This window comes from Colletotrichum paranaense, assembly GCF_030867605.1.
Source record: "Colletotrichum paranaense strain IMI 384185 chromosome Unknown Scaffold_5.1, whole genome shotgun sequence".
NCBI classification, from domain to species: Eukaryota; Fungi; Ascomycota; class Sordariomycetes; order Glomerellales; family Glomerellaceae; genus Colletotrichum; species Colletotrichum paranaense.
The window spans coordinates 1,825,328-1,844,645 of NW_026848963.1; the positions used below are offsets into that span (position 1 = coordinate 1,825,328).

Sequence of the window (19,318 nt, forward strand, 5' to 3'; positions counted from 1 at the left end):
ATGTCCTATACGTTTCTTGGATCTATTGGCATCTGGTCTAAACTTCCGCCCCAATGCCTCTTCAAGCTCTTCCACGCAGATCCTGCAGCTCATGGTTCAGTTCTGAGATCTCATCGTACTGCTCTTCAATCTTGTATACCTGCTCCACAATCTGGCTCCCAGTGTCTTCAATGATAAGCAACGTCGCAAGATTGGCGCAGATCGCCGCGACAGCACCAAGCGGAATACTGGACTGAGGATAATACGGATAGACAGGCGCGCTAGCCAACAGAGTGACAAAGGCCAGGGTAACCAAGCAGTTGAAAGTAATGGGCCACTTCGTCTCTATCCCTTTGGGAGGCTTCTTTCCTTCTTTCTTAAACCAACCGAGTGCAGAGAACCATTGCATCAGCTGAGGCTTGACAATGGCATAGAGCCCGCCGAAGCCTAATAGTTGTTGGCTCAGTGTTGAGTGGAAGTTGCTGTCGTACATAGGAACGCCGTCTGGGGCCTCGCATAGGAATGTTGACAGCACTGTGAATGGCAGTGACACCACCACAAGCCAAGTAACGAGAGAAAGGCAGAGAGTGCGCCAGAGCTTGGGCTCCTTCAGGTTCGATCGATTCCTTGATGCCATAGTTTTGCCTCCACTTCTCATCTGAGGGGGTCTCTTTTGCAGCTTCTTTGGGCCGGGCCCTTTTGACTGTCCTGTCCGTGGCCGAAGTTTGTTCATGTCAATCGAAACGACCTCAATAGCCGAAGACATGGAAGGAGTCTTGAATATTCCCGGTTCGGGTACGAGTGAGAGTTTTGCTGTATGCTCAATTAGCCTGGGAGGTCCTAGGTATGTCCAAAGGAAACAACATGAGCTTCGAATATCATGTTCCATCACTTACCTTGCTCCTCTTCTTCCAAGGTCGTAATGACATTCCGGCACTCCTGGACATTGCCATCAAAGAAGTCAAATGTCGCATCGACACTCACGCGCAGCTTCTCCATGACTCCAAGGGAAACTTCTTTTTGGAGACTTTCCATCAAGCTTTGGAGCACCGTCCAGCTCTCTCGCGGCCATTGAAGCGCCGACTCAAACGCTGCAACCCTATCGCGTAGCTCAGAGAGTGTGCCATTTCTCCAGGCCCCAAACACCTTGTTCCAGACCCCTCTGTTGGGATAAGTGAGCAGCGTCTGCCCCTGCAGTAGGCCCAGTGCTTGATTCCCGTTCGGGTATGAGTTATACATCTCGAATTTTGGAAAGTTCTCGTCAACGTCCTTTAAAGTCGTAAGCTCTTTGAGCAGAACATGAAGTCGAACTACAAGCTCAGGGCTGTGTGCTGCGAGGACTACAAAAGCGGAGTTTACCCCTGGCGTAAACCAAGGTTCATTCCAGTGACCCAAGAGCTTCAACGAGGAGAGGGGGTCAACCTCGTACTCCAACTGGTAGTATTGCTGAATAGCTACTTTGGCACTACGCTGCAGAGCCTCCGTGGAGGTTTTGAGGATTTCAGGCTGGTCTAAGTCATCGTAAAGAAAGGGAAAAGATTGGCGATTTGCCTCAACATCGCTTTCATGGGCGCTGGTGCGAAAGCATGATTTGGCGCTATCCCAACCCAGCAGAACCGGGAGAGGATTGACTACCGCCTCGACCATTGTATCAACGTCACAGAGGGGTATCTTGTTGCGCAAGATTGCCGAATGTTTCATTTGTGCCAATTGTTGGGGATTTATATGCCCCTCCAGTTATTTAGGCGAACCATGAGGCATCCCAAGAGTTGTCTGATGGCGCGCCCAGCCGGGAACTTGCATGCGACTAACGGACATAGCGCGACGAGCTGGAAATCTTCGGCCAGTAACATCTCAATCTCGCTCCTAGCGCTGAATTTCATCCAGAGTCTTCAGGCACTCTGCTATCTGTTGGCACAACATGATTCGCATCTATCGCAGGTCGCTGCCAGCCACCGGCGCAAAACGCCTTGCACTATCTTGCACAACAAGACGAGGCGTCTCATGTTGAAGCCTTGATGCTCACAGAATCGTCTGGGTTGCTTGCTAATCAATCAGGGGAATCCGCCTTGGTGGATGACGACATCAAATTGAAAGCTGACTGGAACCTACTTGACCTAGACGGTACATGGCCAGGGAGAAGCGACAACATCTGACTTTTGAACTTTGTCAGTATCACCGCTCTGAATGGTGAACCCAGTTTTATCATAGCGCTTAAGAACAAGCAAGAACAAGAGAGTGAGAAGGTAGTGGTGTTCCGCTGTAAGGCTTTCAATGTAAGCCGAGCCTCAGTAGCTGAAACTGGTGCGTCGGCGAGACTTGCCTCTAAACTTTTCGGGAAGAGGATTAAAGTGCGTGCAGGAATAATTAATGGTGTAAGAAAAGCGGGCTACTCCGGGTCCCGGCATCATTGCACTCAATCTGAGAAACGCGCTAACGATATGCATAGATTAATCTTTGTCTTCCAACCCCACCTAAGGTCATATATCGGACGGAATAATTACAATGTCACTCTCAAAAGGACTTTGGAAACAACGCCCTTCGGAGACATATGGTCCATGCTCCAGGAGACTGCTAGGCGAACCATCCTAGATGTAGTTCCGAATAGAACTTTTCATCTGAATATGTTCGTCCCAACATCATGTGCCAACCCCTGGCCGGCTCTCAGGGGTTCATCGCCTCTCAGGGGACTCAGCTTCGTTCATATAAAGCTGTTAGACTCTATCCTACTACCATTTCTCGTCTACTACATTGCCCAGAGACGAAACAGAATTTACCTTTGAACCTTTCTGGTATTCATTTGAGCTCAATCAGGAACTATGAAGGGCACCAACACAGCTATTGGAGGCGTCCTCGCTATACTTCTGGGTCTAACCCAGGCGAACTCTGACATCGTTTCCCTCTTCACCAATGGCGCAGCCTACATCCAGGAGGCCAGTGCCACTCTCGTTCTTCCCAAGCTACCTAGCTCTGTCTCAGGAGACGTCGCCATATGGAGTGCCATCATGATGGAGAACCAGGCATCCTTCCTGCAAGGCGTAACCTCTAACTCTCCTAGTGGGTAAGAAGAAAGATGGCCTGCCTTTAAGTCTTCTCAAGATAATTGACTAATCGTGTTGCAAAGATCATACTGTAACGACGCAGGAAAGAGTTGGTGCAACTTTGCGTACACCCTAGTCGGTAAGTGACTCGGCCTGCAAGAATCAAGTTGAAACACCCAAAGACCCCGTCTGACATGACAACGCGACAGGCTCAAATCCGACCGTTGGTGACCCTGTCACTGCCTCTCCTGGATCCACAATTAGGACGCACTGTAAGTTAGTCCAGCTGGTTGCTAGGTGATGTGGTGACTGAAGAAATCGGCAGACAAGTTGAACTCGGCAACGAATCTCTGGGACCAAGATGTCTACATTGATAACAAACTCGCTTCCTCCGTCTCAACCAGTGAGTGCATTTTCACTTGCTGTCTATTGTTTGTTGTAACAAAACTGACAGAGTCTTTGAAGGCAAAGGACAGAAAGGAAACATCTTTTATATTTCTATCGAGTGCGCGTCTGGTGGCTGCGCCGAGCACCCTGCGCACAGTAAGTAAATCAAGCCTTCCGCAAGAGGATTGACAACTAACGATGAAATAGGCTGGGAAGATGTCTCTATCGTTCTTACCCAAGCTGATGAAAGCTTTGGGCACACCGGGGGCTGGGATCATGGGGCTACTGGCGGCGACATGTCATCTCCCGACGGCGGCAAGACTTGGAATTTCAGCACTCTCAACATCCCGGCACAGAAGGCTGAGTAGCGGTTCACCATTCAAATTGTAGCTGTCGATGACTTGTTTCTGCGGCTTTGCATATACTTTCAAACGAAAGAACTTGTAAATACATTCAAACATCTGTATATGGACGGCATATGCGCCTAAATTATCCACTCCTAATAGGAATTCAGTCATGCATGACGGCACATTGAGAGAACCAAAGAGCCGAACTCTTTGGGTCACTGAAATTGCAACCTCTTCTCTCATCTCCGATTATCCAAAAGCGCCAGCACTTGAAGTCCATTCTTCCGATTCACCTTGCAAGGTTCTCACTACTTCAGGACTGTGATTCGGATCGGTGCTTGTCCACCATTGACAGATACCAGCTCGTAGCCAAACACATAAAGTCTCCGAGATCCCGGACTGGCCACTGAAGGGAACAAGCAAGAGACCTACTGGCATGCTCCAGTCGTTGGGAGGTGCTTTAATCTCTGCGAGGCCCAGAAGTAAGAGAACTGCGTCTGGGTGCTGTTGACTGAAAGCAATCGCTTCTTTGCGCGCAAGTTCAGGGCCATGGACAGCGGTCCATTGTTCTGGGCCATCCAGGTCAATGTTTCCGCCGGTCCATCCCGCTTTGGTATTCCAAATTTTGATCAGCTTGCTAAATTTGCAGATCTTGCCCCTGAAGTGACCCCAGTCAACCCCTTCGAAAGTGACGGTTGAGAGCTTTGCCTTTACCGACATGGCATCAAAGACTGACTTGCCGTCGCCATAATTTAGACGCCTTGTAGGTTGAGAGTCTTGGGAGATTCTCCATCTCTTCCCAGGCTGGGGAGGAATCTCAAAGATATGCATCTGGCTCATAATAGGTTCCCGGATGAGCAGCTCTCGACCGAGCTCATCCTCCAATTCTGCAAGTGAGAATTCGACGTGCGGGTCACATCCCGGTCTCGATTTTCCCAACTGAAAGCCAAATATCTGCATGATCCCATACACACGATCTGTTGCGCGAGTCGTGGTTCTATGGCGAGCAGCCCCAAGTAAGGTGACTGGGAGACTTGATCGGAGGCCGGTCATACCGCTGCGCTCGATTGAGCGCTTCAATGCTAGCAGGTACTTGTCGTTCGTCTCGATGGTCTGCGGCTTTTTCTCGTGTGAGGTCACAATGGTCATCATGTGGTCGCAGTAGTCGATGAAGTCGCTCAACAACATGGGACGTTCGGCAGGGTTGTCAATCTCAGACGGGCTCATGAGCTCTCCCTGTCTGGAAATAAACACCGTTTGAGGACAGAGATAGGCTTCTTGCAGCGTCCAGAGAGACGAGAACCATGGGTCCAGGCTCAGAAGTTCGATCTCTTGCCTAGTGCCGTCTAAACCGCGTTGAACGCGCTCAATGCCACTCTTTGCCTCAGCTCGTGATGACTTGGCCTGCTGTTGAAGCTTTTCAGTCTGTGACAAGTATCCCTGACGGGAAAGCTTTGTCAACCATGCAAACGTGTGCGTGGCTCCCTTGAAGATTTTTGCTTGACGGCCAACCTCCAAGGCCATTTCTGCCGATCCCCGCGTCTGGTCAATGCAGGCCACGTCCAGCCAGACGTAGTGGATTTGAGGGACCGGTTCGCCAGGATTATCGAAGGCTACTTGTCGTCAGCGACGCGTTCACACAGCGTTAAGGTTTACCCTTTTGTATATTTTGACTTGCCCCTGACCTCCACTGAGAGCTTCAAAGCTGATCTCAACAGATTCTCTATTTCTCCCATCGTAAAATGATCTGGGTCTACTCGTGGCATTTCCCAAGTAACGCCTTTGACTGGGAGTCCTTTCACATCTGGATGTTGTGTCGCACTCTTCAATCGCCATCTACCCCAGGTGTACGAAATAGCGATGTACTTGGGGGCGCGATCGTTTCCGTAATAATTGCCAGGCGCCCACTGCATTGATGTCATCGAAGGTACATGCAGTAGCCGGCGCGGCCAGGCGCAGTCATCGTCGAAATCCGGCATTACGCACGGTGGAGTTGAGGTTGATGCTTGGATGATTTCGGCGCCGTGGCCGTCTTTGGAACTTCTCAGTCTTCATACCCCTCTTTTTGATGCCTATTGATTGCCTTGAATGGGTGCGTGGTGGTCCGCAGTATGCTTGGTCGTGGCGGACACCTGTCATCCCGACTACAGGCTTTGATTGGTAGGGTTCCCTCAGCTGAGGTGCAACTAGCTGCTTCTGGGTACAGCAGATTCTCAATTTGATACTTAGCTTTGTGTCAGTAGAGAAGCTGGGGTCATTGACCTTATCTCCTTTCCTTTGGTGTATCTCATTACGAAGCAGACACTGATGTTGTCAAGCCGAGGCGAAGTATCCAGTGCCTTCTTTAGAGCGCAATGACACACAGTTGGAGGAAATTCCCATGCCACTTTATGCCGACAAATTCAATAAAATGTAAAAAACAGTGAGTTGTTGAGCCGGAAAGTTCTTGATGAGCTCTCTTGGAATGCAATTGTGTACAGATGGATTCACATTCATCTCATTCATAATGATTCTTGACTTCCAGCCCCTTGAACTGGAATGATGTCCCTTCGCGCTTATCAAGCACCTTCTTGTGATGCACATCCTTCACTCTTGCCCGCACGTACTCTGTCCCTGATGGAACTGGCCTGCTCAGGTCTCGGTCTTCCTCTCTGATCAAGCCAAGACGATCCAGGAGGGGTGATGGCAACGTTCTCATCGGCGTGTGGTCCCCAGGTCGACTAAAGTATAGAAGTCCCAGCCGAGGAATATTGATTTGGTCTTTGGGAGGCTTGACTACTCGATGAATCGTTGACTTGATAAATCCTGCTCGGGGTCAGAGTCAATCTCAACGCTGATGGATCAAGAACACCACTTACCGTTTGTGAGGAACGTCAAAGTGTCTGCCGCGTTGCACGTAATACCACCCTCCACGGGCTTCACATACTTCCAGTCCCCTTCTGGTGTCCTGATTTGCAGACCAGCAACATGTTGAGAAAACAGGAGTGTCAAGCTGCCGAAATCTGTATGACCGCCCGTTGAGAAAGCTTGCGCTTTGTCCCATTCCTCTTCAGTCCGGACGTTGTAGATCATGTACCGCAAATGATCATCCGATACTTGATCATAGGCATGCGCATCAGCGAGATAGTTTTCTGGGAGCTCCAAGATAATAGCGATGAGAACGAAGAGCTTTCGTGCAACTTCCCAGACGTCGCGGTGGAAGTCTCGAATCTCATCCCAGTTCTCTTCAACAACCCGATGACGACCGACGCTTTTCCACGCTGGGATGTCCTTGTGGATATTGAGCTGAGTCTTCATTAGACACTACTATCCCAAGACCTTAGTAAGCAACAGACCGGCGCCTTACCATCTCAATGTTCTCCTTCACACCCGTATCACCGAGCCATCTCTCGTTCTCCCTGTATCCAAAGTACTCGCCTTCCGCAAAGTTGCATGGATAAGTCCGCTTTTCTTCGAGTGGCTCTCTGAAGAACGTGTTTCCAATGCTGAATTGACGCAGGACTCGCTCATCGTCGATGCCGGTGCCAGTGACAACCCAGAACCCAACTCGCGAGATGGCATCGTAGAGTTGTTTCGCTAGTTCCTGCTTGCCACCTGGCTCATCGAAACGTGAGAGATCAATAGTGGTGAGAGGCGCCCAGTCTAGATCTTCTCTTGTTGGTTGCGGCCGGGACCAGGGCTTGACCAGCAGCTTATCGGTATTAGAGGGTGGTGGTGATACTGCAGAGGGAGCCATGGTGTGTATTGCCGGTTTAAACGGAACAATGCGAGATGAATAATTGGGATGCTGCTGTTTGGACTCAATTAAATCTTCTCTCAGCACCTCATAGAAGTCCGCCGCAGGATTCCATGCTTGATGGCTTACTGACACCCACGCGGGGTCGACACATGATCGGCCATGGCGTGCTCGGGAACCCCAACAACGTGCTCGTCGTCATCAGCCAACGATCTTACCAGACACTCCTGAATACTACCCCAGATTATCATCTGCCAGGCAAGTTCGATCAAGACGTGCTTGAATGATATAAAAAGACGGGGTAATGTTACCCGGAAATCGGGCATAGTCCGAGAGATGTTGTTGCCGCAGTTATCATCCAGGATCAATGAAGAATGACAGGCCTTCAATCTTCAACTAGGATTGGATGAAGACACATATCGCCATCTTGGTTATCATGTCGTGATGAGTGCAAAGTTGAAACGCCAGGGTAGATATCCGGCATCGGTCATTGATGGTTCGTGAACCTTCGCTCTTAGAACTAAGATTGAAACATAAGCGAAAGATTACTGCTACTGGTTAGCTGTAGAGATTTCAGCTTCGCATTGAGTCGTGTCAATTGATATTCTGGTTCTTTTCGGTGCTTCGCGACGACGTCTAAAATGACCACCTCAAGAGAGCCTATCAAGACATTTGCCTACGTTGCCGATCACGTACAGACCTTTCCCGAAAAGACGACTAAGACAGAGAGCATAGATGTCTCCGATCCAGAAACCGAAGAAAGCAATACTCGGCCCGAGTTTGAGAAGAAACTCTTGAGAAAGATTGACCTCTGGCTCGTGGGTTTCTACTCTCTCGTTTACGTCTTCCGCGTCATCGACAGCGCAAACTACTCCAATGCAGCTATCATCAACCTCGAGGCTGGCACCGGCATCAAGAAGCAACTCGGCCTCAACCCATCACAATGGGCGTGGACGCTTTCAATCTTCTCATACAGCTATCTCATCTTTGAGCCCACCAACACGATCTTATTGAAGCTGTTCAGGCCTTCGAGATGGATGTTCATACTGATAATGGCATGGGGCGTTTCTGCGTGCTGCTCCGCCGCGGCGATAAACTTTTCAGGCATGATGTGTGTTCGTTTCGCGATCGGCATGGCTGAGGCAGGTTTTTTTCCGTCAGTGTTGTATCACTATGCGTTCTGGTACAAGCCGGAAGAGATGCCGCAGCGCATCGCCTTCTTTTACTCCGTGGGACAGGTTTCCAGTGCACTGTCTGGATTGCTGGCCTATGCCATCTCGTATATGGACCAGCTTGGTAACGTGTCCGGGTGGCGGTGGCTGTTTATCCTCGAAGGGCTCCCGGCTATCTTCCTTGCGTTCTTTGCGTTTTGGTTACCTGACTATCCGGAGTCAGCCAAGATGTTGAGCGAAGAGGAGCGACTGTACATGAAGCAGAGACTTGCTAGCTCGGTGCCAAAGGGAGAAGCGAGTTGGGACTTCAAGTCTTTGAAAGTCATGGCCCGAGACCCGACTCTTTACACATTCAGTTTGTACTGGATCTGCCATGGTATCGGGGGGTTCGGGGTCGGATTTGCGTTGCCGACTGTCATTTACCAGCTAGGCTTCACGACTACGGCGTACTCTCAGTTGATGAATATTGTAAGCACGCACTTGATCTAAGCTCTGTGGAAGAACTTTGGCTGATATCTCATAGCCTCCGTATGTTTCGGCCTTCTTGCTTCTGAACATCTTGGGCTTCATGCTTCAGAGGAAGTGGATCAGGCCATGGGTGACAGCCGTAGGAAGTAAGTTATCCGAGCAGATACCCAGACTTATCGCATAGCTAACGGGCGCAGTCGAGTCAACAATTATCGTATGCTACATCATCCTTCTGTTTGTCGATAATCCGGTGGTCCGCTATATCTGCCTGATCGTTTCTGTGGCCTGTGCTGGATGTGCGTATCCGGTAATATGGCCGGAGCGGATCAGAGCACTCGAAGGAACCGTAGCATCTGGAATCGGCATTGGTCTGACTAACGCGTGTGCTCAATTTGGGTACGTCTAAACGTATTCCTCATCGAACGGATTTTGGCTGACCTTAGGGCACAGCGGCATCGTCGGCCCACACGTCTTCAGCACTGTGTTTGGGCCTAGATATCGAACCTCGTATGCGGTTAACTTGTCGGTACTCGTGGTTGGTATCTGCTCGATTCTGACAAGTTGGCTTCTCGTTGTCAGGAAAGATAGAAAGCGCCTGACACAAGATTGAGAAGTTCAAAGGTGTGAGCTTGATGATTCTGTCAGAAGCTGGCTGTTAGTCGGAGTCCGGCCCGTAGACTCAACCCGATACAAGAGGGATCGTTGACGTTGAGAGTGAGGAGGATCCCACAAAAGCAGTCGAAGGAGGCTCTTTTGAAGTCTTGGCAATGATGAAAAAGGACCCGGGGATACGGGCAAAAGGGAGGGGCGTTGGCCAGTTCACATGATATATGGGTTCAATCGCACCCATGAAAGATCGAAAACGGCTTAAAAGTTCCTTTGCTGAATAGCCAGTCAGGGGCAACTTGATCACAGATTGCAAAAGACATCATACCATCTCCAGGGATACTCGATTTGTGCGGCTTTCGAAATAAGTTCTCGACGCGGTGATGATGTGCCAAGTTGAGGATTCGGATTTGAGGACCCTGATGGCCAGGCCCGCCTCTTCGCGCCTGGGCAAACGCGGACCGAACAAGGATGCGGCATTACGAGCTTACAACGGGACCCTACCACTCTGTTGAATGAAGCTTGTGGTACGGAGCATGGCGAGGTGATCCTTGAACGGCCGATTGACGGTGGTGTAAACAGAACTGGGCAATTTGAGCATGTGCCAAGTTGAAAGGGAGGGATGAGCACGTTGAGATACTCCGTAGTCTCCGCGGATACCCTGACTTGGTAGTTTCTTGGCGAACGAACCTGGCCGAACAGAGTCGCAAACAGCAAAACGATCAGCCAACGCCTTGAAGGGATCAATAGATTTTCGCATGTATTTTCTCTTGCCAAGATACGCTAGGAGTCACCTACCTTGATGTTCTTCCGCGCCTGAGGTTCGGGCGATTCGTCTTGGCGGTGGACATTTGTAGCTTATTCACTTGAATGCAATACTATCTTTATAAATCTCATATGTTACCAGCCTTTTCACATTTTCCCCCCCATCTCCACGCCTGTGCCTGCATACACTCGTTGATTGTTGACCTCATTCGCGAACGGTTACCTTGATCCATACCAAAGTTCGCCTGACATCCACCCGAAACTATCAACATGAAGGCCTCTCAGATTCTTTCTATGCTTGGCTTTGCCGCCTTTGCTTTTGCACAGAGCGAGAGTCTGGCTCCTTCGCCTACAGAGAGCGTTGGATGTGAGCCTCACGGTGACCATTGGTAAGTTCAGACTTCCACTTCTATTAAAAGTCGAAGCCATTCTCACATTCACCATCAGGCACTGCGAGGGCGCGCGCGCCACCACCGCCGCAGCCGTCAGCGGAACCACCCTCCTCACAAGCGTTGCTGCCGCGACCACGACCGCCACCGAGGACCACGATCACGACCACGATGACGACCACTCTTCCGGCACCGGCAGCCTTGCTCCCTCCCCCACCGAGTCTGTCGGCTGCGAGCCCCACGGCGACCACTGGTAAGCCCAAAATACACAAATCTCCTTCTCGCTTCGAAACGATCTAACCCATGAGATAGGCACTGCGATGCTGCTGCCACAGCCGTCTCCGGCACGGCCTCTGCCTCGGGCACTGGATCCGCTGCCGTTACCACCACGGCTGCAGCTACTACTGCCGCCGCTGGTACTACTGCCGCTGGCAGCGCTTCTCCCAGCTCTACTGCTGTTCCCGCCGGAGCTGCTCGCGCGGGGTTTGGTGCTGCTGCCATCGCTGTCGCGGTCATGGCTCTGTAAGGGGTTCGTCGATGAGAAAATGGATTTTGTGCCTTTTAGGCATTTACGGATACACGAATTGAGACTCATGAACATAAACTGGATGGGCTATCGGTTCGAGGGCAGTGTTAGGACAGCGGGCAGGCCAAATCGGGGAGAACTTCGAGAAGCTGGGCCACCCAAGGGCATTTCTCCTCCCTTCCACTCCAAAGGGAGATGGGCTTTGATTGTAGCATAGAAACAAAACACGCATTTACAAACTACATGCCTTTCTTACTTCTTGACCATGATCACCTGTCACTAGACGCCTGCCCTTGTCTTGGCTCAGATCTTGACATTTGGAACTGCGCCCATTGCATCATAGAAGCTCAGGCACGGACGTAGTGACAGACCCGACACACTGGTTTGAGTCTAGACAGCGGGAAGTCAAAACCTGCAACCATGCGTGAACCGTTGGCATGCTGCTAGTCACGTCACCGGCGAGGATCTTCAGCCGCTCGTCTTTGTGTGACTGCGTTGCAGGAGTGATGGTAACTTCACTGAGCATGGTGCGGCTCACTACATCACCAAACGGCCGGAAGTTATCGCAGCAAAACGTCGGGCATCTTCCTTCCTACGCAATCATGATTGCGACTTCGGGGCCCGGTCTCATTAAGACAATATTGGTAGCCAGAGTTGTTTCATCCAGCATCGATAGATCCTCGCCGGAGGGAATACTATGTGTCAATCAGAGGTTCATAAGCGCCAACACGTGAGATTGGCCGGAGGAGCGCGCAAAAGTGCCTGCCGACGGTGAATCCTCTGCAATACGAGCCTATGGGCCTGCAGTAAGTCAAATCTTGGCGTTGGAGTTTGACGATCGGTATGGAGTATGAGGAACTGAGTTCGAGAGGCTCCGAGGGCCCTTAGCTAAAGCAGAATACCTCGAAAAGCCCTCATCATGATGGTGGTTGGTCGATCCGGTCTATTTTATAGAAGCCTTGGCATGCAGCTGTCGCCACTTATAACCATCAAGGTCGGAGGGGAAGCTAAACCATAGTCAGGTGTGAGTTTGTGCATGAGTGAGATGAGACTGCAAGTGAATGAGTGAGTGAGAGAAGTGAGAAGCAAAGGAGGGACGTTGCGGGAGGCCATCAAGGTTCTTATTTTGACGTGCATGTGGGGGGACAAGTGGGCGGTACGTACCGGGGGACCCGACGTTAAGCCACTTCAGCTGGTCTGTGCCCAATCAGAGCGGGTCCTCAGAGACAACAAGCAGGAAACACCCACTGGACATCGTGACTTCCTGTCTTGGCTTCTCCATCAGCGTTGCTTCCCATCTCGCCAGCTGCTGCCTTTCCCTTCCTTCCCTCTCCTGGCCCATGGCTGGCCATCCGGGTGCTCAGCCTTGGCGATGGGTCTCTCAGCCTTGGCAAACAGACCGCGTCGTCTTATGCTTTTTTTCGTCTCTTTTGGCTTCCCGCTTTTTCTCTCGACAAACACCATCGGTCCACTTACTTTGGACGACAGGGGCTTGTGATGCCCACGTTTCCATGGTTCCCTCGGGCTGCGGTGGCTCCTATCCCAGCGGATGCCATATCGACCTGACTATGGAATATGCTACGAATGTGGGCTGAAAGATTGCCTCGACCGTCATTGGCGCGCAGCAGGCTGCATCAAGCTACGATGCCATGCCCACGGGGAACCAACCTTAGAGTCATCCGACAAGGACAAGGTTAGCCGCCGCGACCGAGGGCCAAGACAATGAAAGACAAGCTTGGGCCGTGGAGACACGCAGAGAAACCTGGCAATGAACTCTCGGAAGCTATTGCTTTGTTGCGTTAGGAGAAAAGTGAGCAATCCGCCCAGGAGGGGAACCCGAAGGAGCAGAACAATGGATGGCATATCCGCGCATATTCAACACGGCCAACTGGCAGGGATCCCATCCGCCGCATCGAATTCTGATTTCACTCAATCGAACCTGCGCATGCTTACCTCGCAATTTGCAACACCCTACGCCTGGTATTCGCCTGTCTTCCTCCAGCCTCCCTGGCATCTTGTCCCTCTTGAGAAGTTCTCCTGCTGCAGAGACTTCTTCTTTCCTCGTCCACGTCCTAATACGCCATCCCATCACCCTGAGGGACTACACTGGCCAGACATACCGGCTCGGCGAATTGACTTCCACACCTGAACAACTTCTCTCAAGGTGCTCACTCTCCTCGCCTCTCCTGACGGGTCGTCCTTCAGACTCGCCACCTTGACAAGAAAATCTCTTCCATAAAACACCCAGACGAGAACCACCCTGCCGATAAGCGCAGCTTGACGCTTCCTGCAACACCATCCGCTCTTGGATTTCGTCCGGAGAAATCCAGCCCTGTCCGCCCATCTCAGCACAGACAAGGCCCAGGCTCGCTTCTACCTTATCACTGGCAGCTTCTTCAACATCTAGATTCGGACGCCATGGTCAGGTTCACTCCCGCTGCCGCCGTTGCGGCTCTTCTGAGTACTACCTCGGCCTCCCTTGTCGCACGGCAAACGGCTGCTAGCACCACTACCACGGCTGCTGCGTCTGATCCCACGGCCATCTCTCAGTGCTCCGTTGCCTCGTCCACTCAGTAGGAACCCTTAGTAGCTTCATTACTGTTACGCCGTCAAACACCTGCTCATACTTCATCTACTTCAGGATCTGCAAAGCTGGAACGACAGAGTTCACAGTCGTGTCTACCCCCACTGGCACACTGCCCAGTTCGTATACTGGATGCCACAAGCATGCAACTGACTTGTAAGCTCATTCAATACCATGTCAGCAACCTCTTCTAACACAATCGACACCAGGTATTGCTTCTATCCGGATGGCGAGGTTGAAGTCGTGGCCGCCAATGCGCCGGCTGCCACCGCTGCCACGACGACGGCGGCTGCCGCTGCGACTGGCGCACCCACGGCAGTGTCTGACTGCCACCTTCACGGAGTCACGGTGTAAGCGCTTCTTTCTACGCGGTAGCAATCTTCGCTGACGAACTTTCCAGCTTCTGTATGTGGGGCACTACGGAATATCAGGTCATGACGACGCCCACCAACACTGCCGCCTCAGCGATACCAACGGCCTTCACTGATTGTCATGCTCACGGCACTGAAACTTATTGTCTCGCTCCTAATGGAGATGATGTTGCCATCGTTGCTGAGGGCGCCGAATCTTCCGACCATGACCATACTAGCGGAGAAGAACCCCAGGGCGAGAATTGTCACTTCCACGCTGGTGTCGAGCATTGCGTCGGCGCAGGCGAGAGCGAGAGCAGCAGCGGCACGAGAAGCTGCGAAAAGGTCACGCGCGACTATAACATTCCTCTGCGTATCGGTCTCCTCTTCGTAATCCTGGTCACCAGCGCTTTCGGAGTCTACTTCCCCATCTTCATGATCAAGTGGATGCCCACTAAAACGCACACCATCTTCCTCATTCTCAAGCAGTTCGGCACGGGTATCATCATCTCTACCGCCTTCATCCATCTGTACACCCACGCCCAGCTTATGTTTGGCAATGAGTGTCTGGGCAGTCTTGGCTACGAGGGAACCACCTCTGCGATTGTCATGGCTGGTATCTTCCTGTCTTTCCTGGTCGAGTACATTGGAAAGCGCATGGTTTTGGCGAAGATGGCCGCCAATCCTGGTGCAATGACCCGTTTCTCCCCGGAGACAGTCACCGTCCTGGTCCTGGAGTGCGGCATCATCTTCCACTCTATCTGTACGCTGCCCTTTTAGATCACCCCCTCACTGTAGCATACTAACAAAGGATTGAACAGTGATCGGTATCACCCTTGTCGTGGCTGGTGATACCTTCTTCCTGACTCTATTTGTTGTCATTCTGTTCCACCAGATGTTTGAGGGTATCGCACTTGGCACTCGCATTGCCCAGCTCGGTCAGCCGACCCCGGCTGAAATGGCAGAGCGTCCTGCCTCGAGTGCGCCCGCCGAAGTCGAGCAAACCGCCTCCGCCGAGGGCAGCCTCAACTCCCTGAAGAAGCCCAGCTTCTCCCTCGTCAAGAAGCTCATTCTCGCTTCTCCCTTTGCGCTCGTCACCCCCATCGGGATGGCCATTGGCATCGGCGTTCTCTCGCGGTTCAACGGCAACGACCGCGACACCATCATCGCCATCGGTACTCTCGACGCGCTCTCGGCCGGTATCCTCGTTTGGGTTGGTGTTGTGGAGATGTGGGCCGAGGACTGGATGCTTCCTGGCGCGGAGCTCCTGAGCACTGGCCCGATCGTTACGACCCTTGCTTTCTTCGGTCTCATCGCCGGCATGATCATCATGAGTGTGCTTGGCAAGTGGGCTTGAGTCGTTGATTGAGGACGATGGAGGGAGAAGAGTGGTTAATGATGAGTCGTGGTGCGCAATCGCGTCACGTCTAATGCGGGAAATGGGAAAAGTTTGTAGATATTGGGTCGGTCCTTTTCATGATAGAAGCTATACCCTAAACGAGTGTAATGACAGTATGCTTTCCAGCATCGCCTAGGAACTCTCGTGCCTCTCCGTGCATGAGGCCTTGGAGGTAAACCTCGCCGATAAGCGCGTGGTTTCCACCGTCTGCTACAGGTCTGAAGATGTACAGCATGTTCGCGCCGGGGACCAGCCAGATCTTGTCACCTTGCACGGCCTCAGCCGGTGCCAGACCGACGAACCCGCGTTCAGTACGGATTAACCGGCGGCGATTGAACCGGCTCATCATGCCTGGGTTGCGATGCCAGTCCTCTTGGCGATATATTCCCACCTCTTCACCACCTTCAGATCTCGGTTCGATACTTGCTAGTCCGTGAAAGGCTTCTAATACTGTCTGTTCTCCGATAGCGTATTTTTCCCCGGGGTTCTTCAGGGTGTACGCTGGATAGGACTTTGTTCGAGGCACACTCAGTGCGTCAAATGCGTCCCATACTTTCGCCACGATATCAACTTTTATAGTTGTAATTTGCAACCGAGTCTCGTCCAACACCCTCCACGGCTTTGTATTTATGGGATACCCCTTGCTGGCACAGAAAACTTGCTCTCCTGTCGTGACGTCCCTTGAGAGTACCTTTCTTGGAAGGACTTGCCAGTCTGGCACCCAAGAGGGTAGGTCTGATGACTCGAAGCGGCAGATTTCGAGGATGCTTAGAGGCCAGTAGTCTTCGTCTTCTAAAAGGCATTCAGCGACGGAGGTGTAGAGCTGCTGGACAGTGAGGGAGTAGTCAACAGGAACAACGGCGCCCTCGGTGGGGCTTTGATCGAGGAGGTTCAGAGGCGCATAGATGCGGTCTCGCGGGTCAGTTGCCTGAAGATCACGGAATCGTAAGAGGAGGCTGATGAGGTTGAATCTGCGGACGCTTGAGATTTCTCCATGCCTTGATTCAACCTGATGGATCCGATCAACTTTGGATGAGGGTTTCATCTCATCGGGTGCTCGAGCAGTGTCATTAGAAGCCGGCATCCGCGCATAGCTCATCTTGAGATCATGAACAACTTTCTTCACCCTCGGAAGTGTCGCGTCCACAAACGAAGCATCTGCACCCCGTCTTCGTAAGCCATCTCTAAGCCAGTGCAACGCTTGCGTGTAGATCATCGTGGCGGGTAGGAAGGCAGTACGATCTACCCACGCCGTGCCGGAGAGGAAGACCCCGAAGTCAGTGGGAGCGGTGTACTCCTGTACCGTCCAGACTCGGTTCCAGTAGGTTGACTGAAAGACTCTGACAGTCTCCCGGATGGTCATATACCGGTCTTTGACATGGATGGGAAGAAGTTTTGGAGCCTCTTTGCGATTTCGAGAGACGGTGAGTGCGTGGTCGCCTAGTTCGCGGAGGTACATTAGCCCCAGGGCGAGATCTGGACCGAGCCAGGTCAAAACTAAGTCTGCTGAAGTATAAATCTCCCGCATATGCGAGACCTGCTGGCTTCGTTCTACGGTATCTGCCTGATTTATCGATATGGCATCGATCCATAGCGGGATGATCTGAGATGGCTTCAGGAAGAGGCGAATGTGCTGGAGGGCGGAGTGAAGGTTCCTTGTGGCATGGAAGACGTGGTTGTCGACGTAGATGGCGAGGGTGTCAGAGGGACTGCCCCAGACGTAGGAGAGGGCTGTGTATCCTGCTGAGAGGGGTGTTGTTTCGGTTGTGAGGGTTACTGGGGTTGAAGGAGGCCCCGCTTGAAGGTTGACGAGGCGTATTTCATTTTGTTTGAGGGGGGTGTAGGAGAGGGGAGTGGTTTGAAGAGGGGGAGGGGATTTGCGGGTGAAGAGAGTGCGGAGAGGTGACTTTGAGGGTTTGATTAGGAGTGGAAGAGGTGGTGATGAGGGGTCCAGGGCCAGGTTTGAGAAGGGTTCGTCTATTCCGTTTAGTCTCGCCATTGTATTTGGTGGCATTGTCTCATCCGATTTCTCTAGGATTGGGGAGGATTCGGGATGAATAAGCGACAGGAAGTTTGGAATAAGGTTGAAAGACAGATGTGAGGACTTTGGGATGTGAGATTGCCCAATCAGGCAGCAGCGTTGCACTGCATCCTTCGATGTCGGAACAGGGGAAATGTGGCGCTAGACCCGGGGCTGACAGGTGAACATGAGGAAGTGGCTGATGCACAATCATACAACTACTGAAGCAAATAAAGGATGAAGTCTTTTTCCTCTCTTCTCTTTGTATGAGAATTGTCATCCATAATCTACTCAGGACATGGAAGTCGTCTGGATGAGAATGAAATTGTTTCTGTCAAGTTGAGCCCAAGACTCTGAAGGTGATGCTAAACACCGTAAAGCTGTCAGTCGACCTGGTTAGGAGTTACAACAGTATGGCTTCTCCATCGAGTTGTTTCTTCAGTGATTGCGATAGCTTTGTCAATCTCGTGAAGTCCAAACTTCCGAACCTGAGTGCCACTTCCAGTGCTGATATCAAGCTGTCCTGATTCGATCATGTGAATCAATCTTATCACAGAGTCGCGATTGCACATGAACGAACCTTCGACTGACAATCTGTTGAACACCATTGAAATGTACGGAACCTCCAAGAAGCCGTAAGCTCCACCGCTAACTACGATCCGCCCGCCTGGTTTCAGCGCGCGAATAGCCGATGGAAGAAAGGGAGCGACGGTGACGCCGCCGGGAGACCAATCGTTGAAAACGTCCGCCCCTCCACCACAAGGTGTGGCCGCGAGAATGGCAGCGGCATCTGCATCGACGTCGCCCGTCATGAGAACAGTACTAAGCCGAGAAGACTTCAAAATCTGCTTCATGGCTTGTAGCAGCTCTGCGTTTCGTCCAAGGGCAACGACGTTTGCTCCAACCGCCAAGGCCAACTCAATCGCGCTTCCACCAAACGATCCACCCGATGGCCCAATGATGATTGTATCGCAGACCTTGAGCTTCGCTGACTCAAAGATAGCTCCGGCAGCTGGAGAAAACGTGCTGATGGAGACAAGGTTGATCAGGTCGATGCCTAACTTTCCGATGAGTTTCTCATCTATACGGTAGGCGTTTTCGAGTGGAACGCGCTGATACTGCTGCAGAGCACCATCACGAAACTCTCCCTCGGCTAATTTGTCCGTTTTGTCGCCAGGCGGCCCCTTGACGTGGCCTTGCATGATGAATACGTTCGGATCATCGCGAGCCGTGACTACAGGCTCAACGTGTACCAAGTCTCCCTCCTTGAAGGATGTTGTGCCACTGCCAATTTTGTGCACGTACCCGAGAGTTCTTGGGCACGGGACAAAGGGCGGATCGAGGAGGGGGGCAGGGATCGTGCCGTCGAATGCGGTTCGGGCGTAGCGCGATAGTGGTGTAGCGAGGACTTTGACAACGATGCTGCCAGGAGTGGCTTCTGGGATGGGTTCGTCTTCGACAATGACGAGAGGCTTGCCGTGTTGCTCGAGCACTGCTACCCTCTGTGTGATAGGGATGGAAGACATGATTGGGTTTTACTCAAGAGACT

The 19,318-nt window shown here is 51.8% G+C and overlaps 9 protein-coding genes across 9 annotated transcripts; 4 read left to right on the forward strand and 5 right to left on the reverse strand.

Annotated features, from left to right (window-relative positions):
* Window positions 1–61: 61 nt before the first annotated feature.
* CPAR01_06985 (uncharacterized protein) lies at window positions 62–1,626 on the reverse strand (the record flags this gene model as incomplete). Its single annotated transcript, XM_060491256.1, has 2 exons — window positions 62–792; window positions 876–1,626. 2 exons carry the CDS (start codon window positions 1,624–1,626, stop codon window positions 62–64), a joined length of 1,482 nt encoding a protein of 493 aa, XP_060350130.1.
* Window positions 1,627–2,798: 1,172 nt separating this feature from the next.
* On the forward strand, window positions 2,799–3,775 carry CPAR01_06986 (uncharacterized protein; the record flags this gene model as incomplete). The annotated part of the gene is made up of 6 exons (XM_060491257.1): window positions 2,799–3,040; window positions 3,104–3,159; window positions 3,230–3,292; window positions 3,346–3,423; window positions 3,486–3,563; window positions 3,615–3,775. The coding sequence occupies 6 exons, from the start codon at window positions 2,799–2,801 to the stop codon at window positions 3,773–3,775; spliced, it is 678 nt and encodes a 225-aa protein (XP_060350131.1).
* Window positions 3,776–4,003: 228 nt separating this feature from the next.
* Window positions 4,004–5,667, reverse strand: CPAR01_06987 (uncharacterized protein; the record flags this gene model as incomplete). Its single annotated transcript, XM_060491258.1, has 2 exons — window positions 4,004–5,370; window positions 5,577–5,667. 2 exons carry the CDS (start codon window positions 5,665–5,667, stop codon window positions 4,004–4,006), a joined length of 1,458 nt encoding a protein of 485 aa, XP_060350132.1.
* Window positions 5,668–6,251: 584 nt separating this feature from the next.
* On the reverse strand, window positions 6,252–7,490 carry CPAR01_06988 (2OG-Fe(II)oxygenase superfamily protein; the record flags this gene model as incomplete). Its single annotated transcript, XM_060491259.1, has 3 exons — window positions 6,252–6,559; window positions 6,613–7,039; window positions 7,101–7,490. 3 exons carry the CDS (start codon window positions 7,488–7,490, stop codon window positions 6,252–6,254), a joined length of 1,125 nt encoding a protein of 374 aa, XP_060350133.1.
* Window positions 7,491–8,131: 641 nt separating this feature from the next.
* On the forward strand, window positions 8,132–9,740 carry CPAR01_06989 (high-affinity nicotinic acid transporter; the record flags this gene model as incomplete). Its single annotated transcript, XM_060491260.1, has 4 exons — window positions 8,132–9,130; window positions 9,186–9,276; window positions 9,328–9,526; window positions 9,581–9,740. 4 exons carry the CDS (start codon window positions 8,132–8,134, stop codon window positions 9,738–9,740), a joined length of 1,449 nt encoding a protein of 482 aa, XP_060350134.1.
* Window positions 9,741–10,771: 1,031 nt separating this feature from the next.
* On the forward strand, window positions 10,772–11,416 carry CPAR01_06990 (uncharacterized protein; the record flags this gene model as incomplete). The annotated part of the gene is made up of 3 exons (XM_060491261.1): window positions 10,772–10,890; window positions 10,949–11,143; window positions 11,203–11,416. The coding sequence occupies 3 exons, from the start codon at window positions 10,772–10,774 to the stop codon at window positions 11,414–11,416; spliced, it is 528 nt and encodes a 175-aa protein (XP_060350135.1).
* A 2,418-nt stretch (window positions 11,417–13,834) lies between these two features.
* Window positions 13,835–15,707, forward strand: CPAR01_06991 (ZIP Zinc transporter; the record flags this gene model as incomplete). The annotated part of the gene is made up of 5 exons (XM_060491262.1): window positions 13,835–13,989; window positions 14,058–14,156; window positions 14,210–14,350; window positions 14,401–15,113; window positions 15,172–15,707. 5 exons carry the CDS (start codon window positions 13,835–13,837, stop codon window positions 15,705–15,707), a joined length of 1,644 nt encoding a protein of 547 aa, XP_060350136.1.
* Window positions 15,708–15,843: 136 nt separating this feature from the next.
* Window positions 15,844–17,748, reverse strand: CPAR01_06992 (uncharacterized protein; the record flags this gene model as incomplete). The annotated part of the gene is made up of 1 exon (XM_060491263.1): window positions 15,844–17,748. One exon carries the CDS (start codon window positions 17,746–17,748, stop codon window positions 15,844–15,846), a length of 1,905 nt encoding a protein of 634 aa, XP_060350137.1.
* A 404-nt stretch (window positions 17,749–18,152) lies between these two features.
* On the reverse strand, window positions 18,153–19,295 carry CPAR01_06993 (uncharacterized protein; the record flags this gene model as incomplete). Its single annotated transcript, XM_060491264.1, has 1 exon — window positions 18,153–19,295. One exon carries the CDS (start codon window positions 19,293–19,295, stop codon window positions 18,153–18,155), a length of 1,143 nt encoding a protein of 380 aa, XP_060350138.1.
* Window positions 19,296–19,318: the final 23 nt, after the last annotated feature.